At 34.7% G+C, this 13,573-nt stretch overlaps 1 protein-coding gene across 1 annotated transcript in view; it reads left to right on the top strand.

Annotated features, from left to right (window-relative positions):
• Positions 1–13,573, top strand: part of LOC140148599 (alpha-1,6-mannosyl-glycoprotein 2-beta-N-acetylglucosaminyltransferase-like) — a 157,627-nt gene that overhangs the window by 53,802 nt on the left and 90,252 nt on the right. Inside the window, exon 3 of the mRNA XM_072170610.1 lies at positions 12,224–12,321. Within this exon, the coding sequence (XP_072026711.1) occupies positions 12,224–12,321 (98 nt within the window). The remainder of the gene's footprint in view (positions 1–12,223; positions 12,322–13,573) is intronic.

Below are 13,573 nucleotides of genomic sequence, written 5' to 3'. Positions count from 1 at the left end.
TGAGAGGGACGTTTTCAATTTATGTGCCTCTAGAGCATGAACCGTTCCTGCATAGATCTAGCCATTCAATTTATTTCAATAAAGGACTACTTTGGTTGTAAATATATTCCATTAAGCAAATAGTGTTCACTAGCATGTATGTCTTCTCTCTATTAAATTGTCAAGAACATACAAATGTACTATCTAATATTTTTAATCAACAGAAATGGATGCTTACATGATGTAGCTGAAAAACAAGATGCAAATTTTTGGCTTGATAGGACATTCAACCATTGTTCTAGGTATTCAGTGATAATTCTGGTGATTCAATAATGTTCCTGGAGATCATACATATGTTTTATTCAAATGTGTGTGTGGCTTTGTCAAATATTTAATTGCATAAATCAAAATGGATGAAGTATAAATTAACTATATAGCATGGTTGAAAATATTTAAAAAAGCACCAGTAAAACAATACAGTGTTTGAATAATTAAACCATTGAATCTAGAAAACAGTACTATTCTGCATGAAATTTGGTACTTCAACCATAAGATTGGTAAAAATTTGGACCTATAGATATATCTTAACTGAAAGGCCTTATTTCTGCAAAATTACCCTTTAATTATTTGGTTTAACTGCAGCTCAAGCCTCTCATCCCTGTTGACAAAAAATGCATCCATTGTTTGAGCCAGGTATTTTCCCATCACAGATGGATATTATTGGAACAAACATTTCAGATTGTGCTAACATAATTTTTCAACTGACCATTCCATCTTGAAGATAATAAATCTTGGTGAAAATATCTTTTGCAATCCAATGAACGTTAAATTTCAATGTCTTCACTTGTTGCAATTTCATAATGTTATCTGTTGCACTGCTTGTGCTGCCTAATTTGGACACTGCCTCATTCCCAGGGTGTGTTGTGAAGGAAACCAGTAAATCACAGAATATACATGTAGGAGGATACAAACAAGTTCATGTGTTTCAAGACAAAGTTGGTATCACCATGAGTTGTGACAGCAAATCTCATAGGATTTGACAGCAATAAGATATGATGTTGTGCTCAGAAATCAAGCAGTATGCACAAACTATTCAACGATATGAAAACTTTTTGATTGATTTTGTTCACATCTTCATGCTTATGCAATATTCCCTACGCTGATAATATCAAGGATTTTCAAGCACCAACGGGGAATTTAGTTTAGTAAAGAAAATATTCAAACAAAAATTAATACAGGACAGTCAAGTTTTCTAATCTCATGCTGTTGATATTTTTTTACTTATGAATGTTGTTGAATATTACCAACTGGTACTCGATGGCCGGGACTTGTATCAATAATTAATTCTTCGTATCACTATAAATACAGGAATAAGTGACCGATTAAGAAGACAAATAACATCAAACATCCCTTCAGTTTTAAATAAATCTGAAAAATTCAATTTTCAAATCACCAAAAATGTATTTATACAGCAATGCACCATTCCTGCCAATTTTATGTAAACTGCAAAAAATTAAGTAGGCCAATCTTATTACATCGCGCTGAAAATAAAATGTGTTTATTATTCGATCACATTCAATATTTTTCACAATGGAAAGGTCAGAAAAATGAGAAAAATCTTTGTTATGTCCCTGACTTGATATTACCTTGGACATGGTACTAACAAGGATAGCTGTATGTAAGGAGAGAATGTCTTAATTAAGAGAGCAGTTTATAATTACATGGCCAATGCAAAGATAGATCATATATGGATAACAGTGCAGTTATTTCCTTGAGGAAGAATTAACCATTGAACTTCATTGCTATTAAAGGGAAGATTGTGTGTCACATTTAATATAGACATAGGCATTAGGTCAGGGGCAATCCATTTTTATAACCGCACCTTCTGAACCTCCCTCAGTACATTTAGTTTGCGCAAAGTATAATGTAACAGAATCTATTGGGAAATGACTGTGAATGACAAATTCTCTCATGCTAATGTTGCTAAAGACTTCACACCATCAATAATGATATATGGTAAAATTAAGGGGAAAAAACAAGTTTTCTTTTTCTTTTTATCCCCAAGACACAATCTTGAATGTTTTGAATTATATTAAAGGCCCATTCAGTGATTTGCTCATCCGGACGATCGTAAAAATCATCAAAATTCAGATTTTGGTACCTTTGACCCTTTGCGTTGACATTGTCATAGATGCGCTAACATAGCCTGCTAGTAGTTCAGCCGAAAGCCATGTATGAAATACAAAATAAGACATTTTACATGAATCTGTAATTTATATATTGAGTCATTCCATATCAACTCACCTAATTTTCAGAAAAGGTTGGCTGGTCACCCTCTCAGATTTTCTTTAAAATCACTTATATCATAGACCTATGGGTCAAATGAACACATTTCAAACGGTAGGTCTCAACTCCTTGTGGTTTCTGAGTTATGGCTTGTTGAATATTTGATGTTTTTTGACGCAATTTGTCCACTTCCCATTGAAATACACACAAAATTGTCCTAAATACCAACCCAAATTTTATTATGTGGGAAATGACCCACCATAATCAAACTCTCACATATTCAAAATACTTCTATGATGTTCCTCTGTACCAGAAATCAAAGTGGTGTCAAGCCATCTTCATGGTTAAATGACTGTTTTGAGATCACATTGAAATACACAGTAATGTTCTAATTCCCAAAATGCAAAGTTCATCAATTTACTGTGTATTTCAATGAGAGATTCAAACACTAATTTAACCATGAAGATGGCTTGACACCACCTGATTTTTGGTACAGAGGAACATCATGCAAGTATTTTGAATTTGTGTGAGTTTGGTTATGGTGGATTATTTCCACAAGGTCAAATGGGGTCACTTAACGGGGGTCTTTTGGCCGAGGAGTCATCTTTGAGCCCCTCAAGAAATTTTTATTAAGCCAATGAGTGGTCTACCCTGCTATAGGGGGTCACACCTGAACCTATATTGCCTACTAAAGGCAAAATAGATGATGTCTGACATCTAGGATGAAGAGGAGGGGGGGGTCAAAACAGGAATATGTCATAAAAGCGCCAACACGAACATGCATTTTTATATGTCTATATCATCAAATGGGGGTGAGATACATTGTTTATGAGTCCAGAATCTGGTTATTTGGGTCAAAGACACCCTAGATTCCAAATTAATGTCGCGACACGCGTGCCTAAAAAGGGGGGGTCTGACCCAATTTTAAATAGGCCGGTTCTCGGAAATGACAAGGAGTAGAGACCTACCGTTTGAAATGTGTTCATTTGGCACATAGGGCTATGATATAAGTGATTTAAAACAAAATCTGAGAGGGTGACCAGCCAACCCATTAGGTGATTTGAGATGGACCCTACTGACAGTATATAAATTAGCTACAGGTATGGGGCTTCAACTTTCAATAATGCTGTTTCCTTGTTTTTATAAATACCTAATGACAGTTTTAACAACGTATCCTTCACTTTTAAGGGGTTTATACACAATTTTAATTTTTTTAAATTATTTTTATAAGTCAATATTGTCGACAAAGCAATTTTCCTGATTGTTGACAAACATGGACTAATTGTCAACAAGGACTAGTCACTAAAAATATTACAGATAAGCTTAAGATCAGCATTATTTACCATGAAATACTAGTAACTCAACTTCTAGGTATAAAAAAGTAATAATTGAGCATAAGATAACCATGATATGGTGGATTAATAACTTCATTTTGTAGATTTTATTATGTGCAGTTGATGGTAATATTTTAAGTAAATAAACGATGCATAACATAGTCTCTCAATATTTATACTTTCTTGATGTATTGCTTTGTTGACAACTTGCCGAAATCAGATCTTGAGATGTGACGATTGTTGACAATGAAAGTTATACTCGTCAACAGCTCTAATTGGATAGGACATAGGACTGTCATAAGTTTATAACTCAAGTTTCATGAACCGGGCCCAGGACGCGGCATCAATATTGTTGTCACTGTTGCAAAAGAAAATTAAGGAATATGGATTTGAATTCCAACATTCAATGTAATTCATTTTGCAAAATTTTTAAAGAAACATTGCATAAACACATCTTGGTATTTAACAAACTGAATTTTGTTTATGTATTAGCGTGTTATTTTCTTGTGTATAGAGCTACAGGTAAGAAAACAATTCATTTCAGATAACCTTGTGTTTTGTGTACATCACTGCGATACTTGTTATTTTAAACTTGAGGATTAAGATGAATAATGAATTATGTAGTTTTGTTATCCTAGGTTTTGATCAGTGATATTGATTTAAATTGTAGATAAGTTGAGCTGTATATTTGTTAAGTCAAAAAATAATAAATTCTGATGAATTTCTCATCAGAATATAGATTTGTGTCTTACTGTGTCATTTACTTGTTGTTTATACTGTAATGTTTTTTTATGGTGTGGCATAGCAATATTTAGTAAATTTGTTTCTTGAAATACCGTGCATATAAAATTGAATGTGGTTTTTAATTTTAAGTATTTTATACATCAATTGATGTCTTATTGATATGACAGAAACTTGAAAGGATGTTTTCATTAAGATAAATTATACATGTATATGGGTTACTTGCAATGCATGGAGAATAATATTTGAATGGAGAATTAAACTACTCAAGAGAAAACAGATTATCATTAATTAAGGTAGGTGACATTAAAGTTGAACAGGTTGTTGACTTGTGTGGTTGGAAATCGTTTTTAAAGAAAAAAATAAGACAATTTCTACAATAGCTGCTTGATGCATTTCATTTTATTTGGATAAGTGATAGTCAAGGAGTCATAGGTTTTAACATATTTGATTATTAACCCTAATGCTCTGGAGGCTTTTTGGTGAGGGGGGAGGAAGGAAGAAAGGAGGTGAAGAGAAAAGTAAATTTTTCTGGTCCAGTTTGTTAGGGAGCACAAGACCTGGGATAGCAAGCCACCAGGTTATATGTTGGCGGGTGTTTTATGCCTAGATGTGTTTTCGAATGATTATGCAATTGCATAACGTGGGATACTTGCTTTGTGTTGCAGCCATTTGTAGCCCATGGGGCAGTTTGGGTTAGAGGCAACAAATTTGCCCCAATGTGTAGAGAAATGTCTGGAATTGCTGCAGTTTGATACCTTGTTTGCGATCAACATACATGTATATGAAGTATTTAGGAATGTAATTGTAATGTAATGATTGAATGAAAATTGATGCAAAATGAGTTGCCAAGTCAAATAAAAATTCTCTTTAAAAGGGAAAGCCAGCTTCAATGTAGAAGAGGTCTTGTAATTAGTTTGGGTGGAAGGCATTTTTAAGATCACGCTTACATCCATCATGTTTCATGACAGTCCACCAAACCATCAATGATGAGAACATGCACACTGAAAGAGCAAACCAAACATTAAGCCTCCTCTGACCAATATCAAAACAATATGTTTCCAAATGCATGTTGAGTTGTTTGGTTTGCTCTTTCTGTCAACTCTTTAATTCATTACTCAAAATTGTTCTGTCTTTTTGTTTTTTCTGCCTTTTACCCTTTGGTTATTATTTTAAGAAATACACTGCAGTTTTTAGTTGATTTGGCTAAAAACTGCTATCCTAATGCGGTGCACGCTGCTCTTCAAGTTAGAAAAACAAGTTGCTTACATTTATTTTGAACAAATAATAGAATTTATAATTGCAGTCTTGTTGGTTTTCCCTTTACAATTACAATTATATTTTCTTAGCAAACATAGCATCTTGTAGCCCTTTAGCACTGGATGTGTTGAATCAATACGGCTATACATAGTACACAGTGATGGCATGCCATGGCAATTTAAATTAAACAATTATAGAAAACAACACGTCAGCAATTGATTATACCAACCACCTTTTTCAATTGCTGTTAAATTGTAATTGTGTGCTCAACGCTGCCAATGCAACATCAATAATTGGTTGATAACTTGATACATGTTTCATGAGAAGGCTTCAGGTGAGGCCATCAAGTCTTAGCGTGGTCATGCATTTTGATCATAAATATTTTATTCAGATGCTGTGCTCCTGCTTTTGTAATCATTAAAAGATAAACCTTACTAAATTGACAAAGTTAATTGAGTATTTTATTTCTATGATTCAAGTTCCATTAACCTGGTAATTAATTAAAAATACTTATTTATGTGCTACAGTAACTCAGTAAGGATGAATTTTATGAAAACTTTTTTTTTTCATCATTCGTTCTGGGCATAGATTGGAATATAAATACACCTCTGACAGTGACTGTGTTTCTTTATTGATGAAAATAGACATGCATGCCCACATAAATCTCCATGGGTCTGTAATCACACCAGGCTTGTTTATAATGTCTGTTTACGCTATTTGTGATCTATGGACAGTAAGCGTGGAAGAGCGCAGTTCACATTTGTCCACTGTTATTAGGCTTTTACTTGTGCATTCACAGTGTTTACAAAAGTACATAAATATTGAAATTTACATCAGTTTGGTAGAAATTTAGTTCATTAGTGCTAAAAATTCACAGCACTAAAGTACGCACAAGAAACAAAAGCCTGTAACATCAGCAGTGCCAAGCGATGTGTTTGTCCATACATTGTCCTAATTCTGTAGCATGCATTAAATGCAGGGATGACATGCACCATCACTCACTGAGCTTGCAAGATGAATATCAAGTTAATAAGATACATGGTCCTTTAACAGATACTTGAGGATGTGCACTAACCATAAGGGGAAGGTGCTAAAAAGGGGGAAATTAGGGGGATGCTATGTGCTATAGTGTGTATACCTCTTGAGTCAGTAAATTAGAAATTGTTTTTGATTGTATCTCTAAATGTTATGATGAGAAGTATATAAAAGTATACATTTTCAAAAAGGAAATGATTCAAGGAATCCAACTAGCAAAGCGGATTCCTGCAACAACAAAAAAACAGTTTTTGAGAAAATCTTAAAATTTGATTTGACTTTACTGACTCAAGGAAGGTATACGGACTATAGCAAAATTACTTTGAGTGGAAATAACACACATGTTTGTTATGCTTTAAAAGGGAGATGCATGGTAGGACTACATATATCTGTCATTTTGAAGCTGGATGTTCAGTATTGGCCGGAATATTCCATTTGAAATCCATACACCCCCATGGAAGACATGACCTTAATCTCACACACAGGGTATGATTATTTCAAATAGAGTTACCCATTTAGGTAACCCAATTTGATATTCACACTCCCTGTGTGGAAGATTAAGGTCATGTCTTCCATGGGGGTGTATAGATTTCAACTGGAAGAGCAGGCTTTTGATAAATTGAAATGAATATCCCCCGTCCCTATCGTTGACGTCTATTTGGCTACCATGAAGTTTGATTGGAAAAAAATCTGTCAACTGAAATGAATACAAAGGAATTTAACCTAATTAGTAATGAAAAATTGAGTATCTTATTTGAGTACTCAATTGATAGGTGGTGTAAATCATCTCCAGAAGACACAAGATGTGATACTAGGCACATCCACATGGAGGGCTTTTTGCTTAAGCAACACGGTTCTTGAGCAAAAGTTGAGGAAATCTGCAGTGTGAACGGTCTTGTGGATTCCAATCCCCCAAATTTGTCCCGAAATTAATCGCCAAGAAATTGAGGGGATTCCACAATTTCCGCTGTGTGAATGATGCATTTTGCAATTCTTGAGTGCTGCGCTTGAACCTATGACTTGGTTTAATTATATTTAATCTGACAAATTTAGCATACCACCGAAAGCTTCCGGTTGTAATTCCAGAGCTGATGTCATCGGACATTACCAAACTGGAGGATTCCAGACTTCAATTGAGTTGTGTGGACAGTCACCGGACACGCACTCGGGGGATTAATTGAGGAATCCCAATTCTCAAGCACACTAATCCTCCAGAATTTATGACAGTCAGAACATGTACACAACTACTGACGTCACACTCAAAACCTTTGTTGACAAGGAATCAGTATCCATTTATTGTGGGTTCCAACATTACCATTCATGTTTAGAGAAGTCAAATTTACTCTAGATACTACACATTCTTGCAGTTGTAGTTGTATTATCGGCGGTTTCCGTCACGTTCACGTCTAGCGTCTCATAGTTTATTGAAGTTAACTTTAAAGTAATCAACTCCATTTAGGGCTCATATTGAAATACCCTACACGTTTTCACACAGAAAGAAGGCTGGATTCCCCTCGCTAAGTGCGCGCCTTAGGAAAGCTCGGTCAGGAAAGTGCGCTCCTAATTTAAGTCAGTGAAGTGGCTAATTGCAGTGTTATAATCACACAGGGTTTTAACAAAAGAAGGCTAGCACAGGAAAGCTGCAGGATGGCGCACACCTTCCTGTGTAAGGGAATTTCAAAAAGAGCCCTTAGTATTAGTGCAAAGGACATTTTTATCCTGATTTAAGATGGTTTGACTTAGCAGTTAACAGTCCACACAAAGGTCTTTACGTCACTTGATCATTCTCCTTTACGTCACTTTAATTATTCATCTCCTTTTCTTTTGTATCAAACTGAATGTAACAAACTGCATAGCCAGTGTATTGAAAGAACTGTGTCACTCCATTGCAATAAAATTAAGTTGGTGTTGTGGAAAGTGTAAGGTATGAATTACCAGGTTTGCTATCGTATCAGGTAACAGGTTTGTTAATATACTAGATTTGATTATACAGTGTATCTCCAACATGAGTTAATGAAGACGGAACTTCTCGTGTATATATATTGCATAGTAGTCATCTAACTGAATAGCTTGTGGCAAATAAAAGAGGTACCAGTGGGGAGGAGTAACATGACCTATATCGTAGCACCTATTCATGATATGATGTACCCTTTACAGAATGCTGTTAAGTTGAAATGAAACTTTTTATGCTTCTGATTTTGTTTGTTTGTTGCTTAAATTTGTTTGAAGGAAGTGTTTTTTTAAAGGAAGAAATAGTACTGATGGTTTGTTTTTGAAAGATTTGCCTTTTTAAATCAAACTAAAAAGCAATATTGAGAAATTGCATTTGGTTTGTGGCATAGAAACTCCAATAATACTTGATTCAACTTGTAGGTTTAGGTTTGTTGGTTATGAGACAGTGACTTCAAAACGTCTTGTGTTAGAGTGCATTGCCGTATGCACCCTCCTTGTCATGTCTGAAATTTTATTTTCTGGTAAACAACTCACTTTGCTGGATGCCAAGCCAAGATTTCATCGTTACAAAATCAAATAGATAGGTCATTGACAAAAATAGTCAACAAGAATGTTTTTGTCGTAGAAACAAAGTAAATAGGAAAATAAAAATGACAATCAATATCTTACCCATGGCATTTCTATCTACTTGATGAGAACGAATTCATACATTGAATGGACCGTCAGAGCCAAAAGCGATTGAATGTCACTATTTTTTATGCATTTTTCCAGGAAAGTATTGATCCTGCCATCGTACACATGATGGAATGTGTGAAACCTGTTTATTTAGTCACCTTAACTGGCAGCATTTTACATATTTGTTCAAAAAAAAAATTTATAGCAAAGTGTTTGGATACAAAAATGCAGTAATAGTGTTATTGCGTCATTCTGAATGTGACAGATTCCATTTTTGTATCTTCTGTTTTTCCAAGGTATCTTTTTACTTGCCTTTTGGCATGAGTTATGTTAACAGTGCAAAACTTATGGATATACGTCCATTAATATGAAATGAGATATTGTGTTGCAAACAGAATCATAGCTTGGGGTAAAAGGATTAGTTTTGTCTTTTATCACAATTTTGAAATTGATCATATAAATGCATATCTATATTGAGATTTCTCTTCTCTGTGATTGTATTTGTTATTATTGGTTCTTGTACATTGTTTGCACATAAGATAATATTGAAATATGATAGTATGGATGAAAATCAAATTTCAGTTTCTTTTTTCTTATTTCAAAGTTTTCTCTGTATTATACATTGCTTAATGTAAATAGTGTCTTGAAGTGAACTAATATAATCAGAGTTTTGCTGCGAGGTAATATATCTGTGCAATTTGATAACTATGATTTGCTGAGCAAGTCCTAGTAATACTTTAAGATGAAACCCATGCACCAGGATGCATTGAATCAAAAAACACTTTGATACCATGAATAAAGCATAAAGTACTACAGAATTGATGTCCTAATCCATCAAATCTTGATAGATTAGCTGAATGGATTCATTTCCTCCTTGGAATAATCTGACAAATGGGGAAATAGGGACGCAGGGAGACAACTACAGAAAAGCAAGAAACAAAATGTATTGCAGTTTTTCAGAAAAAAGAAATAGAAAAAAGCAGGGAAGATAAATTGTGTCAAACATAAGAATCTCTCTGTCATATCCAACTAAATCTAGTGGAATTTGAGTATATTAATGTTGGAATATAAAATTGTTATGAATTGGGGTGATGCTGAATATTTATATCCGTTATAAATATGTAGTATTTCAAGAGGATGAGAAACACTCAAGCCTATGAATCATATTTTAATAGTGATGTATTCATACTGTATGCATCAGTTTATGCTCAACCTGATGATTGATACATAAATTTGCTAATAGTTTGGTATTGGCAATGAAAATATAGCAGTATCAGAGGCCCTTCAATAGCTTGTTTCTATATAAAACACAAGCTTAGCGGTATGTTACATGGTACACATTCTTTGTACATACATATGATTTCACTGGGCTCAAGTGTATTTTGTGGTATTTCCAGTTCATCCATGTTTGGATGTTATTCTGCAATTGCAGGCATGAAAACACATTTTCACCCTCTTTTCATGATGAACTTTCACACATACAAAAGCACCAGCATGCTATAACTGGATGTACCTCTGATCGCGATGTTGCATGCATTGCTAAAAAGCAGCCAGCTCAAGAGCCCGCCAGGCAATTTGCCAAGGATGGTTAAGTCACATCCAACATTAAACCAGTGTTACAACATGCCAGAGTCCAGTGCCTGTTTTATTATACTTCACTGCATTTGTAGTACATTGTGTTAAATCTGCATCCATTGCTGTTTTATTTACTAGAAAAAAAAGCTGTAAAATTCTGCCCCTTTCTGTTGCAATTCCCAAATATTGCTGCGGTACAAAACAGGTTGCTACATGCAGTACAGAACAACGGGCTTTGTACAAAACTTTGTTCAAAAGTATTATGTACATCAAAATGCAATGATAATGTTACATTTTTATTGCACTGCGGGTGCAGCAAAGTATGAACTGGTCTTGACTGCTGCGATTGCAGCTGACAAACAAAATAAATAAATTAAAAGTGATTTGAGCTTCTCAGCTTAAATCTTAGCAGTGGTCAACATATTATCTACACCCTGTTGAATCTTTAATAGATTTGCAAGTCTTTTGGAGAGAAAATAGCATTCATACAGTCAGTTATATTGAAATGGCTGACTCAAGGGAATTGCCATTTTGCTTCATTAAGAGTAGATTGCTAATGGCAAGGGAACTTTTCACAGTACATAACCTTTTACAGTCCTTTGTCATCTTGTACTTAGATGCAAGCAAAAATGCCAGAGAAGATAGATTTTAAAGAGTGTATATGCCTTTTAGATATGGATTAAATAAAGGATGTGTACAAACAGCTATTTATATATCAGAAACTTTGTAGGGAGTTGTGAATTGAATGTGTTGCACCCCCACCTAAAGACCACACTGGTTGCAAAATATTGCAACTTTTGATATTATGGTCATTATTGAGTGCAAATATAAGTTGCATGGAATTTGCAGTTGGAAGAAAAAGGAATTGGTAACAGAAATCCAGTGTAAAGTTCCTAAGATAACTCAGAACATCAATGGAAAAGTATAATGTGACATGATCTGGTCTATGGGGTGGAGGCCAAAGGAAGCATTTTGGAAAATTGCGTTACTATAATTATTACCTTAAATACAAACATTAGGTTATCATACTGAAAACACCAAATGTCTAGCATACTTGGTTATCAAGTTTTGTGATGTCTATTTTCTTATGTATTTTATTGGTGTTTACTCCATATTTTTGTCTTTATCTCAATTTCAAATTTGCTGCCTTTGGCCTCTATGGACCAGATTATGTCATATGCCCTTTTTGGGAAAGATGTACACTTTGGCGTACTCAAATCTCCTTTATTATTGCTGGATTAACAATGGGTTACTTACCATACTTTGGGTATCAAGCTTCAAAAGTGAAATCAAACTGTAGTTATAAATCCTATGGAATCATTTATTTTCAACAACTTTGCAACATCATATTTCATACATTCTTTTTTTCTTTTATTTCTTCACAGACTATGCAAATCTTTTATCCGTATTCTCTTCAAATCTATGAGAATGAGTTTCCAGGACAGGATCCTAATGACTGCCCAAGGGACATCAAGAGAGACAGGTAAGAGAACAGAAAAAAATATGGGTAAAACAATAAAAATTAACGATGTGCAGCAATGTTAAACTAATTTTTACCCATGCTGAGAAATGGACGGTTCTGTTTCCTGTCGTTTGGCTCATGTTATCGCTATTGTGGTGATATGGCATAGGAGCCAATGAGACAGTTTATTGAGGACTTTGGAGTATGATCATTTGTTTTGATCACTGTTGGTTTTCAATCGAACTAGACAGCAGCAGAAAGAAATTGTGTTCTTGTCCTTATTTATCAAGTTGATTTAAATTAAATCTAGTCAACTGGACTTACTATTTATTGACTGGCGACGTTTCACGTTTGATTGGTCACTGACCAATCGCCGCCGAAAAATCAGACGGCTTGAGGAAGCATCCAGGATAGGATGTGAAACGTCGCCAGTCAATAAATAGTAAGTCCAGTTGACTAGATTTAATTTAAATCAACTTGATATTTTATTTACCTGGATGACTGAGAATATACACAAATATACTTGTCCTTATTTGTTTTCTCTGTCTAAAGGTAAAAGATAAAGGAGGCTATTCTGTATATAAACAGTGATCGGAGTGCACATCTCTCTTTCATTGGCGATTGGGTCAGACTCCTTCGCCACAGTTGGTCTGTTACCTTCCCAGCATTTAAGAATGCCGGTACTCATTTATACACCTGAGTGGAGAGGAGTAACAAGATAAAGTGCCTTATTAAAGAGCATAACATGACGGTGTTGCCAGGGTTTAATGAACCTGCAACCTTCCGATTATGAGGCGGAGCGCGGTCCGCTAGTCTAAGGGTAATTGACACTTTGAAGAGGGAAATGCTAGATATTAACAACCACATAATTTGAAAAGGCCTGAGCAGGGACTTCATATGTATGATAGCCTGCGACGGATTGGAGGAGAGTGCTAGGAAGCTACAAAATAGCTCAGAAATCAATGAAAATGCATGTAGTGTAAAACGATTGAATTTTGCATGTAACAAGTGGATCAGGACAAGTAGTTTTCTTCTAGAAAATGGTTATTACATCAACAAGTTGTTACTCTCTGAAAAAAAAAGGTACTTTTGCACTAAAAGTTACAGGGAAAGTCGTTGAGCTAAATGTTAGCTGACATTAGTATAAAGCAGACAATTGACCTATTGCTGTTGCATCTGTAGAAGCTGACTGAAGAAATTTTTTGTAATATATAATTTTGGATATTTTGTGTAACATGACTTATGCTACATGAAATCCACCATATTAGTTTAT

This window comes from Amphiura filiformis, chromosome 3 (assembly GCF_039555335.1).
Source record: "Amphiura filiformis chromosome 3, Afil_fr2py, whole genome shotgun sequence".
NCBI classification, from domain to species: Eukaryota; Metazoa; Echinodermata; class Ophiuroidea; order Amphilepidida; family Amphiuridae; genus Amphiura; species Amphiura filiformis.
The sequence above is the reverse complement of the archived record's forward strand: the minus strand, read 5'-3'. Positions and strand labels throughout refer to the sequence as shown.